Here is a 26,573-nt window from a genome sequence, read left to right as displayed (position 1 = left end):
TATTTCCCGTTGTAGGTTGATTAAGTGACTTTATTGCCCTACAGGAGGTCGAGAAAATAACTTATTCACCCTGCTATTAAAATTTCAAATTTCACACCTAATTTTCCAGTTATAGGGCGATAGAGTTACTTTATCACCCTACAAGATGGTGATAAAGTAACTTTATAGCCCGGCTATCAGAACAGTTAAGTAAAGTTGAACTGCAGTTATTGTAATGAGTATCTTCCGTGCAAAAAAGTTTTTGAGGGTATTTTTACTTATTCTAGTTTGATCAAATGAAAATTCCGGCACTTTTTTCACTTAAAATGAGTCCCATTACAATGACATAAATAGATATAAAACAAAATATAATCTGTTCAGAATACATATTTTTGAGCTTAAATTAGCTCATACAAAATCAAAATCTGTATAAAAAAAATTAACCACGTTAAATAAAAATTGTCAATAACAAATTGGCCAAAAAAGAGAATCTTTAAGTGATTTCAGCTTCATTGAATATTAAACTTGATTGATTCAAATAAATTGAGTTTTTCAAGTTTCAATGAATTGAATTGAATTACACTTCTCTCCCTCCCTTGTATTAAATGGATCCGGACACACGTGTCAGATAAATTCTTCAACCGCAAATCTGATTAAACTTTTGAAGAGAAGATTGGAAAATTACAAGATTAAAAAAGAGAAAGGAGATACAGTTTCCAAGAATCAAATTTAACGAATTTCAAAAAGTAGTTGTTCCACGTAGACTGGGTTGAACCACTTCTTGAATTGGTACACACAAGAAGCAGTTTAACTTGGTTACGTAGTTTAACTATTTCCCGCAATTCATAAGTTTTGGTCCCAGGGTTTATTGAAAAAGAACCATTAACGAACTAAAAGAACAAATAATACAAATTTGCCCAAACCAAAATGGATAAATTGTTGTTATTTTTTATGCGATTGGAATTGGAAATTTGCAGGCCCGTAACCAGGATTTTTCCAGGGGGGGTGCAACAATTCTTGGTTTGTTTTTACGGTGGTATATGGTTTTCTTTATTACATTGTCAATGTACGCTATAAAGACTAACCTTTTTAACAAGTGTACTTAAGCTTTTAAGGGTTACATTTTAGTGTCTGAAACTTTTCAGTTTACATATACAATATACATAAAATATAAATGAATGGTACTTTAGCTTAAGGAAAAAATTCATTATTTAAAATCAAGGCTTCTTGTCCCTCGGCATGATATTATGAAGATTGAAGATGAATGAAAAATAAGATCTCTAATATTTTGTTTAAAAGAGTTTATTTATTGACATTGAGACATTGAGACATTCTTAGTGAATTTTTGAGTACTCAAAAAACCCTTCTACTTTGACTAAAAATAACAAATATCCTCGCTTAAAATAATGTTTTTGAAACTCTCAAAAATGGCTATTATATTCCAAAATAAATGGATGAATTTTTTCCTTTTAACCAACTGTTAAAACTTTAAAGGATGTTTTACTTTGTATAAGTTATTGATATCAGAGACACCCACAAACACACACACCCACTTTTAATGAGTAACGCACAATAAATTTGTAATTTGGTTTGGGAAGGGAATCAACTCTTGCTTAAGCTATATTATTGGTAACTAGATTTTAGAAAATTATGAGAAACAATTTCTTTTATATGGGACTGGGGGGGGGGGTGCAAATTCGTCATTGCACCCCCCTTTCATAAGAAAGGGGGGTGCACCTGCACCTGCCCCCCCTGGTTACGGGCCTGGAAATTGGAAATTGTTTGAATCATGAATAAAAATAACTCTTATTGGATGGTTCTTAGGCTGCAGAAAGTTTCGTTTTATCAAACAAAAATTTTACAAAAACAAATGTTTCCAGCTTTTTACTTTTTTAAGCACTATTCTTTATCAACAAAAACGAAGTATTAGAAACTAAGAATTCCAAAAATTAATGTTACTCATAAGTTTCTAGAAGTAAATATTTTCTTTTACTGCATATAGCGCCGATTGAAGGATTCATAACTCTAATTGAATAATGAGCTAGTTAGAAAGATAGATGTTACCGCCATACTATTTCTATTGGTTCAGAATAGATTTCAAACACGTGGCTGAACCCTGATTGGATCAGGCGCTAATGAACTCAGCATACTAGAGTACAAAAGTTTAATGGCACGGGAACCCAGCATTGCCTGGAAACCTTCTCCATAAAATTCAACCGAATTAATTGAATTTTTAAAACATTTCCATCAATCAAAATTCCTGGCAGATCGGGTTCCTCAGTTATGACCGGACATACAAACAAACTTTAAATTTAACTTTTATTTGCTCAACCTTATATCTTTGAAAGCAGATGTCGTAAATCTTTGATTTTAAATTAAAAATTCTGCTCGCTAAAATAGTTAAAGCCTGAAATATCAAAGGTTGACATCAGCTATCAAGACGCGAAGATATTGGGATTAGAAAATTCGAGTTAGGGCTCAGTAATTACTCAGTTCCTTTGCAAGGCCTAACACATGTATTAATGTTTATTCTCTATTATTCTTTTTATTCATATGTTATGTTTGCCAGTTTAGGCATTAGACAACACATCCATTCTTTGTTTGTATTGAGTAGATATTACATTATATACTTATATATATTTATATACATATATTCCCTCCATTGTCTACAGATTTACTGTATTTACTGGGGGAGTGATCCACTTCCTCTCTGTTTCTTCTTCCGGTCTGCCACGTGACCCCACGTCATTTCCGGTATGAAGCGTATGGGCCGGGAGTGTACTGCTCGTTGTTGTTATTGTTCCTAATCGATCCTAATCCTGGTAATAGTGTTGATAATTATTGTTATTTATTGTACTGCAAAGATATATTTATCTTATTTATCCCTCTCAATAATACGTATTATGTATGCAACTCTTTGGTCTTTTTCTTAGAGCTGACTATTTGGTTCAACCGCCTCCCTATAGTCTTTTTGACTTCACTAACTCACTGATTAACTAACTCAATAACTCACTATAATACTATCTCACTAACTCATTAACTCATTAACTCACTGACTCACTAACTCACTAACTCACTAAATCACTAACTGGCTAACACATTAACTTATTAACTCACTAAAACACTAACTCACTAGCTCACTAACTCACTAATTCACTATCTTACTTACTCACTGACTCACTAACTCATTAGCTCATTGACTCACTGACATACTAACTCACTAACTCGTTAACTCACTAACTCGCTAACTCATTAACTCACTAACTCACTAACTCACTAACTCACTAATTCGCTATTTCACTAACTCACTAACTCACGAACTCACGAACTCACTAACTCACCAATTCACTAACTCAATAAATCATTAACTCACTAACTAACTCACTAACTCACTAACTCACTAACTCCCTAAACTCCCTAACTCACTAACTTACTAACTCACTAACTCACTAACTCACTAACTCACTAACTCACCAACTCACTAACTCACTAACTCGCTAACACATTAACTCGCTAACACATTAACTTATTAACTCACTAACTCACTAACTCGCTAACACATTGCTAACACATTAACTCGCTAACACATTAACTTATTAACTCACTAACTCACTAACTCGCTAACACATTAACTTATTAACTCACTAACTCACTAACTCGCTAACACATTAACTTATTAACTCACTAACGCACTCTCTCAATTTCAATTATATATTTGCAAGGAGGAGGATGGGAATTTAGAAATGTTTTATTTGAAGGAAATTTGACTTGATTCCTCAAGGGAGTTTACTCTGCTATATATACTCGGCTTCAGAACAAAACATAAAAATCAAATTTTAGAAATTTTTTGTCTAAATTTTCAAATTGATAAATTTCGTTATCAAAATTGTGTGTTTTCTTTTAAAATTTTTAATTTGGATGTATTTTTTTACTCTTCTCTATCCTAATGTAAATTATATCTAACGAAAAAATTATATTTTTTCCAAATTAAGTTTTCAAACATTTTGAAATTATGTTTATCTCTTGAATTGTTGCAGAAGCCCAAATATTTTTCTAAAAATATTTATAATATTTGAAAATCTTTGAATTAAACAAACTTTGTCATTTAGTGCTTTCGGAGTCCACATTTCGGTCGGACTTTGGACTCGGAGAACCTCAATTTTCCATTTGGAACCTAAACTTTCCATTGTAGACTCTTAACTTTCCATTGGGGACTCTAGATTTCCTATTGAAGGCCTTCAACGTTCCATTGGGGACTCTAGATTTACCATTGGAGAATCTCAACTTTCCATTGGAGACTCTCAACTTTCCATTGGAGACTCTCAACTTGCCATTGGAGAGTCTCAATTTCCATTGGAGACCCTCAAATTTCCATTTGGAACCTCAAATTTCCATTGGAGACTTTCAATTTTCCATTGGAGACTCTAGAATCACCTTTGGAGACTCTCAACTTTCCATAAGAGGCCCATACATTCGAAATTGTTTGAGTTTCTTATTAAACTCGGGTTTCCAATGACAAGCTTAGAGTTATGATGATGAAAATTGTTGACTCTTCAATGAGCAAGTATGGGTCTCCGATGAAAACTAGGGGGTTTTCAATAAAAATCAAATGATCTCCGATAAAAAAGGGTCTCCGAGATTAAGGGAGGCCGATTTTAACATTTTTTTCTTGAAATTTTAATGTTGTCAAACTGGTATGTAGCGAATTTAGGATCATCTGTATAGTTCTACAATCTATTTTATCTATGTTTTAGTTTTGTATTCTGACCGGTCCGACCGGTTAGCTCGTTTTACCTGTTGACAATAAAGTAGTTCAAAATCAAACGTTGTATAGCACGGAGGGAATAAAGTCTGTGTAGATGGCTAGTATTTATAGTTTGGCTGTTTAGCTTATATTATAGTCAGGATTGACTGCAGTTTGAGACAAGTATTCTCGTAGTTTATCTGGCTAGATGGTTACAGGTATCTGAGCAACTTTAAGAAAATAACATTAAAGACCCAAATCAAATATAATCCAAATATGTTGGTCTGGATGTATCAGAAGCCGCTCAATACTGCCCATTTGATTTCGTTTTAATATCTTGAAAAATCTAGGGTCAAAATCAGTTTACGTGCTTTGCAAACGGTACTTCATTTGAATAAGAAATATTTGTCCTATGTTCAATTACCGCGTATACAATAACCTATTCTGAATATTTCTTATTCAAATGGAGTACCCGTCTGCAAAGCATGTATAATCATATGGTATGGCGGGCCGCGTCAGTTATATCTCCCTTCTATTCTATACTCCTTGGCTTTACCTCTTCGTTTTATTACTCTATGATAGTTTCCCTATATTTTCAAGCTAGTAAAAAGGTTCAATTATCAAGATCTGAAACAAAACTCTTAACAAAAGATTGCATAAACTATTTTTTTTAATTGGAAAGATTGAAAATGATTATTATTCATCTTGAACTGTTCTTCTCGGAGCTAAATTAATACATTTAATTAGCTCTATAACAGGGCAAAATATGAGCTCTGATAAACACATTTGATAACATTTTGTTTATTTAGGTATTTGTTAAATTTATCTATTTTTCAATTAGAAAATTAAAGTGATGAATATTTGGTCGTATTCCCTGATGTGTGTCTGTCAGTTCCCAAGGGGTTTTCAATTAACACTTTGCGCACTAATTAATTTATTTTCTACTGTGGATTCCACCATCGTGTATCTACTACAGATCTTAGATAGATAGATAAATAGATAGATTGATGGATAGATAAATAGCTATAGCTATATATATAGATACACGATAGGTATAGATAGATAGATGAAGAGGTAGATAAAGGGAAAGATATATAGATTTGCATCTATCTATTTATTTATCTATCTATCTAGGATTTAATCAGCTAAATATGAAAGTTTGAAACTTTAAAACAATTCAGTTAATTATATGTCATCTTAGATAGAACAACCTCACAAACACACCGTTTACACATGAGACACACAAACAACAGACCATTCGACAATTTAACGGGAGGCTCGGTTAATCATAAAGGACGGACTCGACAATGTAACTTAGATTTTAGTCGCACGGTAGATCGGCAGATGAACGAATTAAGTCTTTTTTAGTCGAAGTATATAAATAAAGAGTTAATTGTACAAATTAAGAGAGGTTTAGTAGACAGATAAATAAAGAGTTAATTGGAAGAATTAAGAGAGGTTTAGTCGACAGATAAATAAAGAGTTAATTGTACAAATTAAGAGAGGTTTAGTAGACAGATAAATAAAGAGTTAATTGGAAGAATTCAGAGAGGTTTAGTCGACAGATAAATAAAGAGTTAATTGGAAGAATTCGGAGAGGTTTAGTCGACAGATAAATACAGAGTTAATTGGAAGAATTAAGAGAGGTTTAGTCGACAGATAAATAAAGAGTTAATTGGAAGATTTCGGAGAGGTTTAGTCGACAGATAAATACAGAGTTAATTGGAAGAATTAAGAGAGGTTTAGTTGACAGATAAATACAGAGTTAATTGGAAGAATTAAGAGAGGTTTAGTTGACAGATAAATAAAGAGTTAATTGTACAAATAAAGAGAGGTTTAGTAGACAGATAAATAAAGAGTTAATTGGAAGAATTCAGAGAGGTTAGTCGACTGATATATAGAGAGGCTTAGTCGACACTTGAACAGATAGTTAATTAGACAGAACATGTAAAGTCGATGTATTGACATATAATTAATGTAGATCTGATCGACAATTGACAATGTTTGTAAAAAAAATAAGAAAATAAGGGAGTTGCTAGATATTTCAGTATTTCTGGTTTCCTGTAGATGTGACCTACAATAAGCGAATTTTTCTTGAAATTCAGAGTGTGCGATCCCCTCCCACGTTAAACTAAAGTAAATTCTACGCAAGATTTAAATCGTTCATGTTTTCAATTATAACTTATCTGAAAGAACAATTTTTAAGAATTTTAATTTCTCATAATTACGCGTAAAATGAAAACTAAAGGAGCTACGAGGTCACAAAGTTGTACCAAAAATTTGGCATACACCTTCTCCGTCTGTCTGGTTTGCAGTGGACCTCATATATCTGCAGCCCAATCCACTGTTCCAAGATGTACATATTTATATAATAAATAAGAGTCCTGGTGAACATATTTATATAAAAGTGCCGCCATGAGTCTAATGTTGCGGAAAAGGCCCAGTATAAAGATAACATAAACCAATTTAAGCGAAAATACCCTCGCTTTCAAAGCTAAGTGCCGGAATTGAGTTGTGAAGAAATTGAGCAGAATGATCTGTGATTGGTCGAGAAGCTGGGGCTCCTTGACTCTCATTGGTCGAGACAATAATCAAAGCAATATTCATACAATTGAATGTAAAGGAAGGGAATATAAGCAAGGCTTTTCCGTGACACAGGACACTACATTCTAAATACAGGGTTACCAGTAAAGAATGAAACTTCAGAGACGACTGGACGGATTCTTGCCAGCTTGTTCTTAAATTGATGGTTCTGTGTAGTTTTAAACTGTTTGATTTCTTTGCCAAATCATTGAAAGAGCATTTTAAAGACCAACAATTTTCTTTTCAATTTTCATTAAAGTCCCCTCCTTTGTGAAGAATCCTGTTTCCACACCAATAGACCAATGGCTTTGTTCCTTTCTAAACTATGGAGTTTATCATCTGAACCATTATGTTTATCATCTAAACCATTGAGTTTAGTATCCAAACCAATGAGTTTATCATCTAAACCATTGAGTTTATCACCTAAATCTTGGAGTTTATCATCTAAACCATTGCGTTTATCATCTAAACCATTGAGTTTATCATCTAAACCTTGGAGTTTATCATCTAAACCATGGTGTTTATCATCTAAACAATGGAGTTTATCATCGAAACCATTGAGTTTATCCACTAAACCATGGAGTTTATCATCTAAACCATGGTGTTTATCATCTAAACAATTGAGTTTATCATCTAAACCAAATAGTTTATTATCTAAACCATTGAGTTTAGTATCTAAACCAAGGAGTTTATCATCAAAACCATTGAACTTATCACCTAAACCATGGAGTTTATAATCTAAATCATGTAGTTTAGTATCTAAACCAACGAGAGTTTAACATCTAAACCATGGATTTTATCATCTAACCCATGAAGTTTAGCATCTAAACCATTGAGTTTAGTATCTAAACCATTGAGTTTAGTATCTAAACCATTGAGTTTAGTGATGTACATTTGCTTTNGGGTTAAACCATTGAGTTTAGTATCTAAACCAAGGAGATTATCATCAAAACCATTGAGTTCATCATCATCTAAACCATATAATTTTGTCATCTAAACCATATAGTTTATCATCTAAACCAAATAGTTTATCATCTAAACCATTGAGTTTAGTATCTAAACCAAGGAGTTAATCATCAAAACCATTGAGCTTATCACCTAATCCATGGAGTTTATCATCTAAACCATGGAGTTTAGTATCTAAACCAACGAGTTTATCATCTAAATCATGGAGTTTATCATAAAAAACCATTGATATTATCATCTAAACCATTGAGTTTATCATCTAAACCTTGGAGTTTATCATCTAAACCATTGCGTTTATCTACTAAACCATGGAGTTTATCATCTAAACCATGGATTTTATCATCTAAACCATGGAGTTTATCATCCAAATTATAGAATTTATCATCTAAGCCATCGAGTTCATCACTTATACCATGGAGTTTAGTAACAAAACCAAGGAGTTCATCATCAAAACCATTGAGTTTATCATCTAAACCATTGAGTTTATCATCTAAACCATGAAGTTTAACATAATACCATGTCCATCTTCAAAATTGAAATATTTTACCAAAATACCAAAGTTTGAAATATTTATATTAATATGCTTAAAGTGATGTTTGACAGTTGAAATTGTATTTATTGTATAAACCTGACATGTGTTTAAGATGTTTGTCGAAGTTAGGATGGAAAACATCAGGGTTGATTCAATATTCAAACCCTGCTCCGGGTTCCCCTGGGAATAGAGCATTCAATTTCTAATCTAGTTTTAATCATGTTTAACTAATTCAATGTTAGGACTAGGCACGGGCAGCGGTAGTACATTTGAATTTCCGAGCCGGGTCAACCTTTCCGGTCCTAGTTTGTACTGTACCTAGCTCTTTGACAGGACTAGCTGGTGCAAAAAGGTTGACGCGGTCAGACTTTATGCTTCATAGGTTGAATTTACTTTTACTAAAGGAGCTGGGGTGCGTGATAAATTATATAAAGTTGTAATCTCTGCTTGATGTCTGTTTGTTTGTCCGATCATAACTTAGGAACTGGGGTGCGTGATAAATTATATAAAGTTGTAATCTCTGCTTGATGTCTGTTTATTATATTATATAAAGTTGTAATCTCTGCTTGATGTCTGTTTGTTTGTCCGATCATAACTTAGGAACTGGGGTGCGTGATAAATTATGTAAAGTTGTAATCTCTGCTTGATGTCTGTTTATCATATTATATAAAGTTGTAATCTCTGCTTGATGTCTGTTTATTATATTATATAAAGTTGTAATCTCTGCTTGATGTCTGTTTGTTGGTCCGATCATAACTTAGGATCCTCTTGATCGATTTGCCTCAACTTTGTTTAAGGGAACTTAGTTGGTTTGAACGTTATAAGATGAGCAAATCGGCTTTTATAAATATTCTATGTTCTACATACTGCAACATCAATTATGATCCCCCATGGGAATATTCAAGGGAATATAAACGCGCATTTACGCATCTTATCTTTACGCAACAATACAGTCATCTACTCATGGTGCATATTGCGTAACGTTTCTATTATTTGGCGGGCTTGTTTGTCTGTTGGGTTCAAAATGTTAAGAAATCCAACCTGAAGATTTTCGAATTTAAAACAATTGGCCTAAAATTAACTTTAATAAATAATTTAATAAAGTCCACCGATGATAATAAGAATATCAACGATAGACCTCCAAAAAGATCATTCAGAAAGATAAGCTTAATATTCAAAAGATGGACGCGAACCTCTCGTTGAATCTAGTTTAAATATATATAGTAAACATGAAGGATGAAACTTCGTGAAATATTTAAACTGTAGCTGATCGTCTGTGTAGTCTCATTCTTTGCGGGTAGCCCTGTATTATAGAATTCAGAATGTAAGAAGAATGGCATTTAGCATTAAAGGGAGTAACCGTCTATGTAAGGTAGTTGAACTGAGTATGCAGTGTTGTGGAAAACTGCTTTCGGATTCATTTGAGGCATATTTCACTTTTTAAAGATCTGTAAATCCTGAGTTTGAGCGCAAATTCGACGTTCAAAACTCCTACTTTGGGGGTGTATACGTTTTCCGAATCGGTTTTTTTAAAATTATTAAATAACGACGACGAAAAATAAAGTGAAAATTATACAGTAATCTAATTAGATGGTTAGGAACATATTTCTCAAAAGAATTTTGTCAATAAATCAATGCTTTTATTATTCTAGAAAATCTGCGGAAATTCTTTGAATAATGAGAAACCAGAATAATGAAAAATAGAAACAAATAATTGAACAAGATTACTTATTTTCGATGATAAGATTAATTTTTGTTTTCTCAACCTGTTCCTAAACAATTAATTAGTTTATTCTAGATTTTATTTTTATTTTATGTCGTTACTCCCTTTAAGAGTCAAAAAAAGAAGTAGTTGTAGTAGTATCCATCTATGTTCAAATCTATCTAACCATCTATCTTTCTATCTATTCTATCTATCTATCTATCTATCTATCTATCTATCTATCTATCTATCTATCTAACCATCTATCTATCTATCTATTCCTTCTATCTATCTATCTATCTATCTATCTATCTATCTATCTATCTATCTATCTATCTATCTATCTATCTATCTATCTATCTATCTATCTATCCCCTTGTAACCAGCCAATAACCCAGGATTAGAGTAAACCACCAACTGTTACACTTTAGTCACGTGATATTCTAGAGAGTATCAGTAATATTCATAGAGAAATTCTATCTATCTATCTATCTATCTATCTATCTATCTATCTATCTATCTATCTATCTATCTATCTATCTATCTATCTATCTATCTATCTATTCCCTTGTAACCAGCCAATAACCCAGGATTAGAGTAAACCACCAACTGTTACACTTTAGTCACGTGATATTCTAGAGAGTATCAGTAATATTCATAGAGAAATCTTGATAGTTTTAGAGTATCAATATACATAGAGAGCTTTTTATAGGTCATAGAGTATAAATATTAATAGACAACTCTTGATAGTTCATAGATTATCATTATTCAAATAGAACTCTTGATAGTTCATAGAGTTTCAATATTCATAAAGAACTCATGATAGTTCATAGAGTTTCAATATTCATAGAGAACTCATGATAGTTTATAGAGTTTCAATATTCATAGAGAACTCATGGTAGTTCATAGAGCATCAATATTCATAGAGAACTCATGATAGGTCACAGAAGAGACAGCTAAATGTTTTTATCCCAAAAATAAGCTTGGAAAACTTTTTTAGATTGATTTATTTCTTTTTAAATATTTAAAAACAAATAGATAATTTACATATTTATATACTTGGCAAAAAATAACAAATTATACAGCGAATAATAAACCAGAGAGCTAAGATCATAGATATTTCAAAAGAATACACAATTAAACATTTTTATTATGATGCCTATAATGGAATATTGAAAGAAACTCAAATATATATTTGAAAGACTTAAAAGCATGAAAAAATCTAAAACAAGGCACACATTTCTACAGAGGGAAGTACTTGGCCTTCTTAAAAGTAATTTTTGTTTATTTAAACATAATTAAAATTAAATATCATCTTCTTGGAGTAGGTAAACGTTTTAAACAATATTATTCAAACCATAGATTGTTGAAAATAACAGATCGAACACTAGATTTTCAAGATTTATGTGTGCTTCGTTCATAATAACCCTGTTCTACGCCGAATACGCGTAACTCCTTTGGGTTTTCTGCTTCAGGGCTATTGTGAACGAAACACACATAAATCTTGAAAGGACGACATCTAGTGTCCTATCTATTATTTTATTTAATCTATGATTTCAACGTTAATTAAAAATTTGGAGTTGCGCTCAAATGCCACAAGAATATGTTAAGCTGTCATGCCAGTAAATAACATGAGGAATATAAAAACTAAACTAACTAGTTCAAAATGGACAGTCGTTAAACATTCTTAAAAACAGATTTTAACAAGAGTGTAATGCATTACATTCTTGGATTTTAACAGGCCCGAAAAGAATATAAGGCTTGAAAAAAACTGAACTGAAAACTCTTAACCTCAAAACGACAAAAAGGACAGAGCCGTTGCCTCCCCCCCCCCCCCACCCTCCCCCCCCCCCCCCCCCCCCACCCTCTCAACACACATAGCGTAGATTTAACAGTTCGAATTTGACAATTTTTCTCTCCTTTCCTTTTTGGAGTTCAATTCAATCAAACCAGTCTACATGTTGAGCATAAAACACACTGGGATCATTTCACTAGGTGAACTAGACCGCCCGGTACGAGCAAATACAGTTCGATTGTACTGTTACTGGTAAATCCTTCTACGGGTTCGGATTATGCAAGGAATGGTCAGGGTGTGATGGGACCCCAGCATGTTTTGTGTACATGATGCATAGGCTGGCTAGTGTGCAGGGCGTTACAATATCGAAATAAAACAGGTCTGCTCACGTTAGCCCAATCATTGCAGGATCGGAACCAGTATAAGAATGTCTGGTCTAGTTTTATGGAAAATTCGCAACATATCCAACTTTATGCAAAATAAATAAATAAATAAATAAATAAATAATAAATAAATAAATGAATAAATGATAATATTAATCTACAAGATCTCTGTTCTCTCTTGTCTCTGATAGCTGTTGAAGAAGTGAGGCAGAATGTTCCTGTGCCTGAACAATACAGTCGTCATCTCATATATCAATACAATGAAGACAACTTCGGTTTCAATTTTGATTTATATCTAGCTATTTATCCCTTTAGCAATTGATTCAAAATCCCGTTTAATATCTGAAATATCACAAAAATGTTGTGCAAAAAGATTTAATTTTTTTTTCTTTTTTCTCACCTTCCTTCTTAGTTCTGCTACACTAGTTGAGAACAGATCTTTAGCAGCCTCACTACAACAGGTACACTGTACACCTACAGTACAGTAAACATTAAAGGGGCTGTGCACATGCAGTACAGTACATATTAAAGGGACTGTACACCGGCAGTACAGTACATATTAAAGGGACTGTTCACCTGCAGTACAGTACATATTAAAGGGACTGTACACCAGCAGTACAGTATATATTAAAAGTACTTTACAATTGCAGTAAGTATAAAAAGTTGGATATTATTTAACAGAATAAGCTCAACTTCATCTTTAATATGCTTATTCAAAAATTCCTGTTTAGAAAATATAGAAATGAAATGTTAACCTGGAAGACAGCTTTTCCCTCCAGTTAACCAGCTAGCACCAGGTAGACTAAATAATGGGAAACATTATTTAATCATAAATATAAATTATATTTTTAATATTTTTTTTTTAAATTATTGAATTTAGATCCAGATCTTTGCCGATTCTACTCATCTTGAATATCAGGAAGATCCGGCGGTTCAACTGTACAGCAAGAAGGATCCGGATGATAAATTATTAAGCAAGGATAATTCGGCTAGTAAACTATTCAGAAAGGACCCGATTAAGAAACTGTTTAGCACAGAGGATCCGGATATAACAGAGGATCCGGATATAACAGAGGATCCGGATATAACAGATAATCAACAAGGAAGAATTCAGCTAATAAACCCGCGTCATTAAGGAGGCTCCGAATAATAAACTGTTCGACAAGAAAGATTCGGCTAATAAACTGTGTACTAAGATCCGGCTAATCACTTGTTCAGCAAAAATGATCAGGCTATATAACTGTTTTAAGCAAGGAGGATCCGACTAATAAACTATTAAGCAAGGAGGATCCGGCTAATACACTGTTCAGCAAGGAGGATCCGGCTAATGAACTGTTTATTAAGGAGGATCCGACTTATAAACTGTTCATTGAGGAGGATCCGGCTAATAAACTGTTATTTAAGGAGGATCCGACTAATAAACTGTTCAATAAGGAGGATCCGACTTATAAACTGCTGTTCATTAAGGAGGATCCTACTAATAAACTGTTCATTAACGAGGATCCGGCTAATAAACTGTTCAGCAAGGAGGATCCGGCTAATAAACTGCCCTGAATTGAGGATCCGGATAATAACCTGTTCAGCAAAGAGGATCCGGCTAATAATCTGTTCAGCTATAAAGATCTGACTAATAAACTGTTCAACAAGGAGTATACGGCTAATAAACTGTTCAATAAGGAGGATCCGACTGATAAACTGTTCATTAAGGAGGATTCGGCTAATAAACTGTTCATTAAGGAGGATCCGGCTAATAAACTGTTCAGCAAGGAGGATCCGGCGAATAATCTGTTCAGCTATAAAGATCTGACTAATAAACTGTTCAACAAGGAGTATACGGCTAATAATCTGTTCATTAAGGAGGATCCGACTGATAAACTGTTCATTAAGGACGATCCGGCAAATAAACTGTTCAGCAAGGAGAATCCGGCTATTAAACTGTTCAGCAAAGAGGATCCGGCTAATAAACTGTTCAGCAAGGAGGATCCGGCTCATAAACTGTTTAGCAATGAAGATATGGCTAAAAAACTATTTTCAAGGGTACCAGTGTAAATCGGGCATTGCCATCTTTGCATGGAGGGTCACTTGAAATTACGCTCACAAATTCATTCCCTCAGTTATATGGGTCTTACTGTACACTGTAATGACACGGAATTTACAAAAGAATTTTCTTGTTTCCAGAGTACAAATCTGACGTTAACAGAATACTAAAGCCTTATTCTTGTAATTCAATTCTGAAACAGTTTTTAAAAGTTAAACATAATTCCCGAGATTTAGTTATGTTCAATGCTCAATCTTATTTAAGGAACTCAAACTTTTTTTCAGGGCTTGCATTAGGGATTGAAGAAACTGATATTAACCTCATTTCTAAAAAATTCTTTTATAAAAAATCACGAGTGCACAAATACCCTTTTCCAGAATTTTTTTCTGAATTATTCACAGTTTGTATATTAGCAACAGAAGTTGATTTTGACCTGAGAGGTCAGAGGTCAATCGACCAGGGGCCGAATTTAAAAAATTTGAACCGCGTCTCCATCAAAAACCGGTTCAAATCTCGAAACACTTAATTCAATATAAAGTGGAGCCAACCATGTTTGAACCGCGTTTCTTGTTTGTTCGAGCCGCGGCTCAAATTCTTTAAATTTAGTCTGAGAAGTGTTTTATTACCTGCGAAGGTAAGGAAGAATAAAGGGATTGTGCTGGGTAAGAGGATGGGAAGGAAACCTAAACAATGTTATAATTTATTATTATAATTTTTTTTCCTGTTGATATTACAAAGTGAAAAAACCTACTGCAGTGAAACATGAAATACATGCAATTAATCTGATAAAGCTTGGCAATGAAACACCATTTTGAAAGAAAAAAACTATTATTAGCAAAACTGCAGTTCTTAGGAAAAACGTCATAGAAATACTTGCTTCACGTTAAGCTAAAGTAAATTATACATTTTAAATCTCAAATGTTTTCATACATAACTGCTTTAAATGGAGAGCTATTGTAAAGAATTTCCAGATAAAGGAATTGAGTTTTTGCGACAAACTCGTGATGTAAACCTTTAATATTTCAAACTTAGACTATTTGATCTAACAGAATTAATAGTTTGCTATATCAAAGGTCTAGAAAACGGGTTGCAAAGTTATGGGAATTAGAAAATGAGAGTTTGTGGCAAAAACTCATTTTCTTTGCTTCCCTCAAATGTGTGCACTAAATCAAAACTAGAGTCGAAGAGAATAACCAGAAAATTGTTGACATAATTATCTTAAATTATGACGTTTTTAAAAACACATTAAAATTTTTCCCATATTTTTGATTTGCAGTTTCAACTTGATTTCGTTGTTATGATGTTTAATTTTCTAACATAGAACAGATAAAAACAAACATAAATTCTGTTTTTATGCAAAGATGTTACGCTAGCCTGAGTAGATTTCCTACCTGGGTGTAAGTGAGAGAGTTGAAGAGGACCTAATATTGCTGAACATTAGACTAGATGATGTAACTGAAGGTTTCATCAGAGATTCCATTGAAAAGATTCCTAAAAGAAAATAATATAAAAAAAATATCGGTAGATAGCAAATATGCAAACATTTTTATCATTCGAGCGGATCAAACAGATTCTGTATCTTCAGACATAACCTTTTGTTTTCTTGTTCAAAAATAAGATCTAATAATTACCCCCAAACAGATTTAAAAACATTAATTTTTGAAGATAACTTTGATTTTTTATTTGTTTTAATTTCATTTTTATATGATTTGTTTCGATTAGCGAATTTTTCTTTGCATCAAGAATTTTTGTTGTTCAGAGAAAAAAAAAAACAATAGGATTTTTTTAAAACAAACGAGAAAAAAATAAAAAACAAATTTTTTAAAAAATATCGTTTTTTATCAACGAACAATTTTATTGAACATGAACAATTTTACTTAATGTACCATCTCACTGAACGAACGATTTAAGTTAGAAAACGAACAAAATTGATGGAAAATGAACGATAATTCTGAAAATGAACGAATTTGTATAATTACTAAACGTCTGAAAGAAAAATTAACAAAATGAGTCGTTATTAAACAATAAATGAAACGAATTGAAACAAAAATCCGAATGCGCCCAGCTCTACCTGTGTGGGGTAGGGGTGAAAAAATACCCCCTCCCCCTGGTCAGTTAGGTAGGGTTTTTGATTTTATTTTCTTACCGGTGGGGGGCCGAGGACTGCTGGTTTCACAAGGAGTAATTGTCGTGTTTTCATCTTCCTGAAAATACTCTTCTTTTAAAGATAATCATATTTATTTTGCTCAAAATTAAAACGAAATTGTATCTTTTTTTAAGGTTTTCCTTTTATGAAATTGTCTTGTCCTCTTTTGTGGGTTTCATTTAAAAAATCAAGGTTTTCATTCAATATTGTAAATTCTTTGAACCTTTTGATGCATATCGCGTTATATGCTATCCTTGTTAAATAAATTTATTTATTAAAGAGGAGAAAGAAAAAGTGTTTGTTATCAGATTTATTTTTTTATTAAAGTGCCACTTAAAATTTCGTAAACAATCTCTTTAAAATGGCTGACCTTGTTGTTATTATTGTCGTCGTCGTCAACATTGACATCTCCCTCCTCCTCCCCCTCCTCCTCCTCCTTCATCATTTCTCCTCCTTCTCCTCCTTCTCCGCCTTCTCCTCCTTCCCTTTTTCTATGTTTTTCCTTCAATCTCTCAGTTTTTCTCCATTTTGCTCTACGGTTTTGGAACCAAACCTGAACAAAACAAATCCAAGAATCAAGTTTGATCTTTTTTTGTCACATTTCAAAATAAATATCTTATCCCCCCCCCCTTTCAATGGCTGAACCGATTAAGCTAAATATTGGCGTGATTCGACACAGGCCTGGAGAGCTTACAAAATAGAAATAATAAATAAATACAGAAACACACAGAGCATCAGGAGACACCAGAGCCCAAAACTAAGACAGGATATCATTATGAAAACCAGTTTTGAAACCCGGGTTTCATGAATAGGGTTAAACAGTTTTGTGGATATCAATATTTTTGTTATGAAATATTATTTTATCTAGTTTCTTCATATTCTTCATTTTTGTCGAATCTCTTAAATCAAAATCTACACAAATGTTAAGACCCATATAAAAAGGAAACTCATGAGTTTCGTTCAACAATACTCTTTTAAATTTCTGGCTCTGGGCGCCTATATAATATAATACATAATCCTTTTCTTATATTCTTTGGACACTGCAGTTGTACAGCATTAAAGAACGTGTCCAAATTCAACAATTATGTCACAAATTTTTTCAGTCGTGATAAAAATCTTCATTTTAAACCCTATACAGAGATAATATTTGTACTCTATTCTATGATTAGAAAACAAAGGAAAAGGACAACTGTTGCTAAACTATAGTTTTGGTGGTATTACAAGGGACGTTTTGGGGGCGGGGGGGTCCCAGGGGACAGAGGATTTGTAGAGGGTATATGTAAAGGGGGNACAGCCGTACAGTAGTCCGATATAATACTTCTCAATTTTAACTTCTTCTTATATAATACTAGACAGTCATCCAGCAGACATAGACTATACAGCCGTACAGTAGTCCGATATAATACTTCTCAATTTTAACTTCTTCTTATATAATACTAGACAGTCATCCAGCAGACATATACTATACAACCGTACAGTAGTCCGATATAATACTTCTCAATTTTAACTTCTTCTTATATAATACTAGACAGTCGTACAGCAGACATAGACTTTATAGCCGTACAGTAGTCCGATATAATACTTCTCAATTTTAACTTCTTCTTATATAATACTAGACAGTCGTACAGCAGACATAGACTATACAGCCGTACAGTAGTCCGATATAATACTTCTCAATTTTAACTTCTTCTTATATATTACTAAACAGTCATACAGCAGACATAGAATACACAGCCGTACAGTAGTCAAAGACTATACAGCCGTGCAGCGGTCATAGATTAGACTACTGTACAGCAGTCATAGAATAGTCTATTGTACAGCAGTCATAGACTGGACAACTGTACAGCAGTCATAGACTAGACTAACTCTACAGTAGTCATATACTAGACTACTGTCCAGCAGCCATAGACTAGACCACTGTACATTATTCATAGGCTAGATTACTGTACAGCAGTCATACATAACAGACTACTGTACAAAAGACTAATGTAGGGCAGACACAAACTAGCCAAATGTACAGCAGTCATTGACTAGCCTACTGTACAGCAGTTATCGACTAGACTACAGTACTCACAGACTAAACTACTGTACGATTTTTACAGACTGAACTACTGTACAGTTTGCACAGACTGAACAACTGTACAGTATACACGGACTGAAGAACGACTGTATATGAACAAAGACACAGCCCCTCTTCTAAACACATAAACATAATCTTTTCAGCAATGTTTTATAAAAAAGTATGAAAATTGCGAAATCTCCTTTCTTTTATTGTCTGTGCTTTCAAAATAGCTATACAATGTTGAAATCTAACACTTTAACATATTTTTATTCATATGTTAATTTTATATAGTCATCCAACAAATTTTTTTGTGTTATCTGTTTCTAGCTCAAATCTTTCTTTATACCTGAACTCTGGCTTCTGTTAGTCCGATCTTCATCGCAAGATCTTCTCTTGTGAACACATCAGGGTAGTGAGTCTAATAGTTGTATCAATATTATTGTTATAATGATTATTATGATTATCATTATTATTGATATATCACTATCAACATTAACATTACTCTTATTATTAAATATTGTTATCATGATTATCATTCTTTTTTTATGATTTTATGATAATGTTTATTTTTTTTATTTGTATTTTCATTATTGTTATTTTAATTATTATCAACTTTATCATAATCATCATTATCATTGATATGGGAAGGAGAGTTTATTTTTAAAAGTTGCGCAAAGCCTAATTTCTTCTAGACACGTTCTTGTTCTTAGTTTGTTGATCATAGTGATTACCTGTGCAAAAGCAGTCTCCAGTTCTTCCAGCTGTTGCAGAGAAAAAGTAGTCCTGTTCCGTCTCTGTTTACGTCGTAGGAACGCCTCGTCATGTAGTTCTGAGTGGTAACTCATAGCAGGGTCTGAAATATTGCAAGGGACTGTAAGCGTAATTCTAAGTGACCCTCTTTAAAGAGAAAGTAATGCCCAATTTACAACAATACTTTTGAAACCTAAAATCTATTTGTAAATTTAGCTTGTCTGGGTGGGTGTTGTTTTGTTTGTATCCAACAAACGTCAAAGCAACTGAACCGATTGGGCCCAAATTTTGTGCGGGACCCCACCTGACCCCAGGGAAGGTTTATGAATGATCAAAATTTTATAAATTGTATTTAAAAGTAATTTATTTTTGTAAAATTTTGAAAAAGCGCGAATAATTTTATGAAATCCACAAACTTTTGTTGTTGTTGTTTTATACTGTACAAAGAGAAGATGCTCATAGATTAAGCCTTCAATTAAAAGTTGAAATAGAAGATGGGCGCGAAGCGCCCTAAAATCCTAGTCTAATAAAAAATGTGGAAGATAACGTTGCTTTTCTCACTCGAAAAGTGTTTATTTCTGTGAATTTTTCCATTATTATTGAAAACAAGATATTCGCAAGTCGCTTTTTCAGTGAAACCAAAATGAAAATAAACAGTTAAATGAACAAAACATATAATTCATATTTGATCGGATCGGACAGTCCCAATTTCTTTTTAAACAATCTTTTATGTTTGTTTATTTTCTTGTGGTTTTTAACATTTTTTTAATCGATTTTGATGGTTATATACCGTAAGCACTGACGAGGGTTAACCCAGACCGAAATATATCTTTAATAAATGTGGAACTAACATCTACTTTTTTTACTCTACAGAGGTTTGGACTTGGTCCAACACCATCACAGAATTTTAAAGCTGGTAAGGGTACCGTGCTGTTCAAGGGTCACTTAACCCTATTCCCNTTTACATAAGCCACAGTATCATCTCGAGGAAATTTAAAATAAAGGCATGCAAATCCGCAGCAAGAAATATTCAGAAATCCTCGAAAATTAGATTAGTTCATTATTAGAATTCTTCCCTTTTAATAAAAAGTAATTAATAATTTTGAAAAAAAAGTTGAGAAAGAAATTGTATCCAAAATCACCGCAGTCAGTTTAGGACAATACTCAATTTTTTTGTCTTTTTGAAAATGGCTTTGTTCATCCAATGTAGAGCAGAATTATGTTTTTACATTGGAGGAATAGAGGAGCACAAACAATTACAGGGGACATTAGTTCCAAAACTAAAACTTGGCCCATTTCTAACACTTAGTGTTATCTTTTAAGCGTATAAATCCTTATTGAAACAAGAAATGTAAACTTTAAACCAATAAAAAGGTGTGAGAATTAGTTTTTAATGATATTGGTTTTCATTTTCGAACATATCCCTATTTTGAGACAATCACCGGATTTCAGCTCATGTCGCGTTTTCGGAACATATCCTGGTTTTGAGACAATTACTTGAATTCATATCATTGTCGATTTTTAAGTATTTACGCACTTACATAACAAAACAATAATAAGGTAAAATATAAACAAAATACTATTCTTTGATAATTTAAAAATCATTATTGCATTGGGAAAGTTGGTTGTGTCTCGAAAACGCGACAATGATTCAAATTCAGAACATGTTCGAAAATGGAAAACCTGAAATAAACTTTAAAACAGTCAAGGGTTTAATATAAAAGAACTCCTTTTCTAATTTTAATTCCAGAAAATAGTTTTAAATTGGGAATTTTTGTCTTCGTCATGCTTAATATAATGTTGGTTATAGCTTTTAAATTCGACTTTTACTTTCGATATGGGCTGGGATCCTAAAAACCCGGTCCGTCAACTTGTGCCCATTTCTAACACTTAGTGTTAGTGTTAGAAATGGGCCAAGTGTTAGTTTTGGAACTAGTGTCTCCTGAATTATAAAATCTAATTTTTTTCGGGTCAGTACATAATTGTCTAGATAAAATCCACATATTTGAATAATTTTAGACTGTTATATTTTGCTTTTGATTTGTTTCAATACAAATTATAATGTTTTAAACATTAAGGTTTAAAACTACCCTAACATTTTTTAAATAATAAAAATACTGGCTCAAACATTTTCTTACAAATAATGTAAGTCTGAAACAAGGAAAATCAATTGTTTTGAAAACAAAGTTAAAAATCAATTTAATTTCAAACAAATCATTAAGATATTACAACCTATAATTATTGATTTTTTGTCGAAGCATTCTTATATACAGGGTATCCCACCCCAAATTAGACCACGTCAATGGGTCTAAATTACGATTTGGGGGACAATTCAGAAAATTTAAGAAGAATGAATCATTTTGAAAAATTTAAGAAGGCTAAAAGAAATTTAGTTTGCAGAAAATGCTAGATTTTTCGAGTATTATGTACGTATTTTGGCGTTAAAGATTGGAGATAATCTAATATGATATGGGACCCTCTGTAGTTGATATTTTATCCAATTTTTTATTTTTTATGATCTGAGAGCTACTTTTGAAAGCATTCATTCCTGTTTTGAGGATTTTTGATGATGAAGACGACATTTTCATATTTTTTTCAGGAATATTCGAAAATCCAACGCCAACCGTGAAAACAAATGGTAAGCGAAATATAAATTAAAGAAAAAAAATTAAAAATATCATGATATATCGGTATGAGTCGTTTTAAACAATTTTCTCCTTATATACGCAACAGATAAGTAGCAATCACCATAAAATACTTTCTACATAAGCCTATACCCCCTTTTATTATCGCGAACACTCCCTTTAATCAGTTGATTTTCAATCTAATAAAACTTACAAATATTACAACTTACAAGGTTGGGTAGTGGAGAAGGGTAGTTCAAGTGAAGGTAATCTTGCTCCAGGTCCAGTAAAACTCAATGGGTTGTGGTAGTAGAACATTTTCTAAAAACTAATTGAAATTAAATCAATTATTATGCTGAGGTGTCCCACTAAATCTCCCCTGATTGGCATAAAAAAGATTAATTAACGTAATTACCGCCTTTTAACTACATTACCAACCCACTGCCCTTTCGGGAAATTAAAAATGTCACTTAACCATTGGTTACCTCGTCCAGTTTTGCCTGCAAAACATCCTCGCTACGCTCTGGAGGTTTTGAAGAAAAAACTAGTCAATTGGAAACCCTTGATAAAGTAAAATTTCTCTTCATGTAAAATATAGTTGTAAATAATTATAACTATACGCTCAAGAGATACATGAGATGAAAGAGATACATGAGATGAAAGAGATACATGAGATAAAAGAGATACATGAGATAAAAGAGATACATGAGATGAAAGAGATACATGAGATAAAAGAGATAGATGAGATGAAAGAGATACATGAGATGAAAGAGATACATGAGATAAAAGAGATACATGAGATGAAAGAGAGAAATATTGCCAACTGGTAATCTTTTCTCATCTTTGTTTGTAACAATTTAACATTTATAGAAAGTGAGTAATTCAATTTTAACACAAATAATAACTTTCAATTATATTTAATTTGATAATCATGGCGCCTTTTCAAATTAAAGAAAAGTATGGAAAAGAAAATTGCAAAAAAGATAGTTGAAGCTCTGGGCAATGTGTACATTATTTGGTGAAAAAAAAGCCAAAATATGTGTTAAAATGCATTTTCCCTTGTCTTTCAGGGGTTAGCTACAAGAAGGAACAGGAAACAGATGTATGATATGATTAGCTATTCAGAAGATACAACAGCCAGGGAATACATTCACTGCTCTAATTTAAAATTTTGTTAAAATTAAAATTCAAAAATAAATGTTTAAAAAATTTTAACAGAAAATTTAAAATAAGGGAGTATGCTGCAGCATGGTTTGATTCAGTAGAAACATAAGTGATCAATTAAGTAAGTAACTGCTTCAGTGATTAAATAAGTAAGTAACTACTTGAGTGATCAATTAAGTAAGTAACTACTTGAGTGATCAATTAAGTAAGTAACTACTTGAGTTATCAATTAAGTGAGTAACTTCTTGAGTGATCAATTAAGTAAATAACTACTTGAGTGATAAATTAAATAAGTAACTACTTGAGTGATCAATTAAGTAAGTAACTACTTCAGTGATTTGTTAAGTTAGTAACTACTTGAGTGAATTATCATAAAACGATTCATTTTAAGAAGGCCGGAGGGGGGAGGGGGTGTTCTAGATAGAATTAAAGTGTATGTATGCAAAATATTCTGAAAGAAAGCTAATATGATAAACTATAAGTAGATAATACACTCCCAAGGGGTTTCATCCTGGAGCTGTGTAAGTGAGTGAAAAAGTGAGTGAGTGAGTGATTCAAATTGATATATTCTGATTCAATATAAAGTCCTAAAGAGAATTAATGCAACGCAATTTTAAGAAGGAAACTTCAAAAAGATTCTCCGAGCGTGAGAAATTAAATTTTAAAATTTTGTATCGTACCAATGATAGCTTAACATTTTATTTATTTAAAATTAGGATTGAAATTAAAATTTTCATTATAACTATTTACAAACTTCAAATGGACTGTATGTACTATGTAGCGTAAGTTCAAGACAGTATGTCCGAGAAACCAAACATGAACCTACTCAGATTAATTGAACAAAAACATTGATATCTCTAATTCATGCTTAATGGACAAAGTTTTTTTTTTTAAGTCATTTCGATATTTATTTGATGGCCTAGACTACAAATAAAAAACTGAATGCAGGATTGATTTTATTTGTTTTTGATATTCAATACGATTTATGTAATTAAATATGATAAATAAACTCTATATCTAAATTGTTATATCTTACATGTTTCACTGGACAGGCTGGTACGAGTAAATGTGTATTTGGTACGATTACACACGACATTTAGTAAATCCTTGTACTGGTTCGGATAATGTACTGGTACGGATAATGTACTGGTACGGATAATGTACTGGTACGGATAATGTAATGGTTCGGATAATGTAATGGTTCGGATAATGTAATGGTTCGGATAATGTACTGGTTCGGATAATGTATTAAACATAATTTTAAACTTTTTTGTAAGCTTCTACATTTTAAGCAGCTAATTTAAGAAAGACAACTCCGTAAGTTTAAAGATTGTTGATTTATGATTGGTCATGAACGTGATTAAATTCAAAACAGAGAAAACTGAATGCATCTCGCCCTGGTTAGTCCGGGGTGAAGTGCTTAATTTGACAATTTTCTTCATTGTTTCTGAATCATAAATGTCACTGTAAATTAGAGGTCCTGGTAAAAAGGCAGTGATCCTTAAATTTAGAACGTAGTTTTACACATATTCGCTATTTTGTACATTTTGTTAGACGTCATATTTTAAATATTTTACTGTAAAAAGTCTTTTTCAATATTATGTATGAGTTTTTGAATAAGAGATAAAAATATGCCTGAAAATAATGTTCTTCGATCACGTGAATTTAACAGTTCTGTCAATATTCCGCAAAGCTGTGACTTTCGATCACAATTTGACCCATTAAATATAATTTCTTAGCCTTTTTTCTTAAATGCTTTTTGTTGGTATTTGTATTTTGAATGAAAAAGTAGAGGGTAAACGAAAATTCGTATGTTAAAAGATTGTTGAAATATATAAAACAAAACACGTTTGATTTCAAATACAAAAGCGGAATGCAACTCACTCAGGTCCAGGGTGCGCGCGATGTATTATTTGTGAATATTTGAACAATTTTTACTTTGCAAATTCGAAAAAATAATAATGCTGTAAGTTTACCTGTTTTTGTTTGGTTTGTTTTGGTTTGCTACTGTTTCTCCAGATTTAAGTTGTCCTCCTCTCTCCGAGCTTACAGGATTACTATATGATTAAATCTTCGCCAAAACTTCGTTATCCTAACTTGGTGCCGCCCAACCCATTAGCTCATCCAATCAGAGCTCGGCGGCGATCAATTCAACCAATAGGAACAGGGCCGGCGCCCAGCGCCCAATGGAGAGGATTACACGGTGTTTGGATTCTTTGAGAAGATAAGGTTGACGAGCAAATTAACTTAATGTCTGCACTAAGTGGCTGTTTTACTTTAAATTTCCATTCTTTAGATGTCAAATCTACATAATATATATATTTAAACAATTTGGTAAAAGCCTGAACCAACAATAAACTTGGACTATTTAAACAACATAATAACACTCTCATTTTATTATATTATCCATTCTAATAACATCGAGTTTGAATAACAACTACCCTCACCCTGTACTAACCAGGGAGAGATGAGTTCGGTTTCATCTATTTAAATTCAATCGCGTGCCAAGGGCAGCCGTCGCGTAGTACATTTGAATTTCCGAGTCGGGCCAACCTTTCTGGTCCCATTTTGTACTGTATCGCCCGGACATTGGGTAAATAAGGCAGACACTCAAGAGGACTATCCGGTGCAGCAAGGTTGACGCGGTCAGACATTAGGTTCACGTGGAATTAACGGTTCTGTCAATATTCCAGAAAGCTGTGCCTTTCGATCACAATTTGTCCTTTTAAACATATTTTTTAGCCTTTTGTCTTAAATAATTTTTTGTCGGCATATGCATGTTGAATGAACAGTATAGAATATACAAATCCGCAAGGTAAAAGATTGTTGATTTATAGACCAAAACACGTTTGATTTAAAATCGAAGAAACCAATTGCTGCTCACTCTGTTAATCCGGGGTGGGTTGAATTTCCTTTTACTAAAGGGTCAGAGATATATGCGTGGTGTGTGGTTTATTCAATCATCTTTAAACCTACGGAGTTGTCTTGTTATACTTCTTTATGCACAATTGAAACGCCGACTAAAAAGTAAAAAATTAAAAAGGCGAAAAAAGATCACAGTTTGTTGGGATAAGAACAGAAGAAATGTTAAATTACCCTTATGTT

At 32.7% G+C, this 26,573-nt stretch overlaps 1 protein-coding gene across 2 annotated transcripts; it reads right to left on the bottom strand.

Annotated features, from left to right (window-relative positions):
- Positions 1-12,379: 12,379 nt before the first annotated feature.
- LOC111702675 (paired mesoderm homeobox protein 2A) lies at positions 12,380-25,802 on the bottom strand. 2 transcript variants are annotated; one of them, XM_023474430.1, is made up of 11 exons: positions 25,445-25,802; positions 22,535-22,632; positions 19,662-19,783; positions 19,277-19,348; positions 17,239-17,421; positions 16,869-16,926; positions 16,114-16,213; positions 15,349-15,405; positions 13,440-13,486; positions 13,085-13,158; positions 12,380-12,908 (listed from the first exon to the last, which is right to left on the bottom strand). In XM_023474430.1, the coding sequence occupies exons 2-11, from the start codon at positions 22,620-22,622 to the stop codon at positions 12,837-12,839; spliced, it is 873 nt and encodes a 290-aa protein (XP_023330198.1). In that variant the 5' UTR covers positions 22,623-22,632; positions 25,445-25,802; the 3' UTR covers positions 12,380-12,836. The 2 variants fall into 2 exon arrangements, with proteins under 2 accessions (XP_023330198.1, XP_023330197.1); XM_023474429.1 differs by having other exon boundaries at positions 22,535-22,625.
- Between the last annotated feature and the right edge of the window lie 771 nt (positions 25,803-26,573).

This window comes from Eurytemora carolleeae, unplaced genomic scaffold, assembly GCF_000591075.1.
Source record: "Eurytemora carolleeae unplaced genomic scaffold, Eaff_2.0 scaffold7, whole genome shotgun sequence".
Lineage (NCBI taxonomy): Eukaryota > Metazoa > Arthropoda > Copepoda > Calanoida > Temoridae > Eurytemora > Eurytemora carolleeae.
Note: the sequence above shows the minus strand (reverse complement) of the source record. Positions and strands in the feature narration are given on the sequence as shown.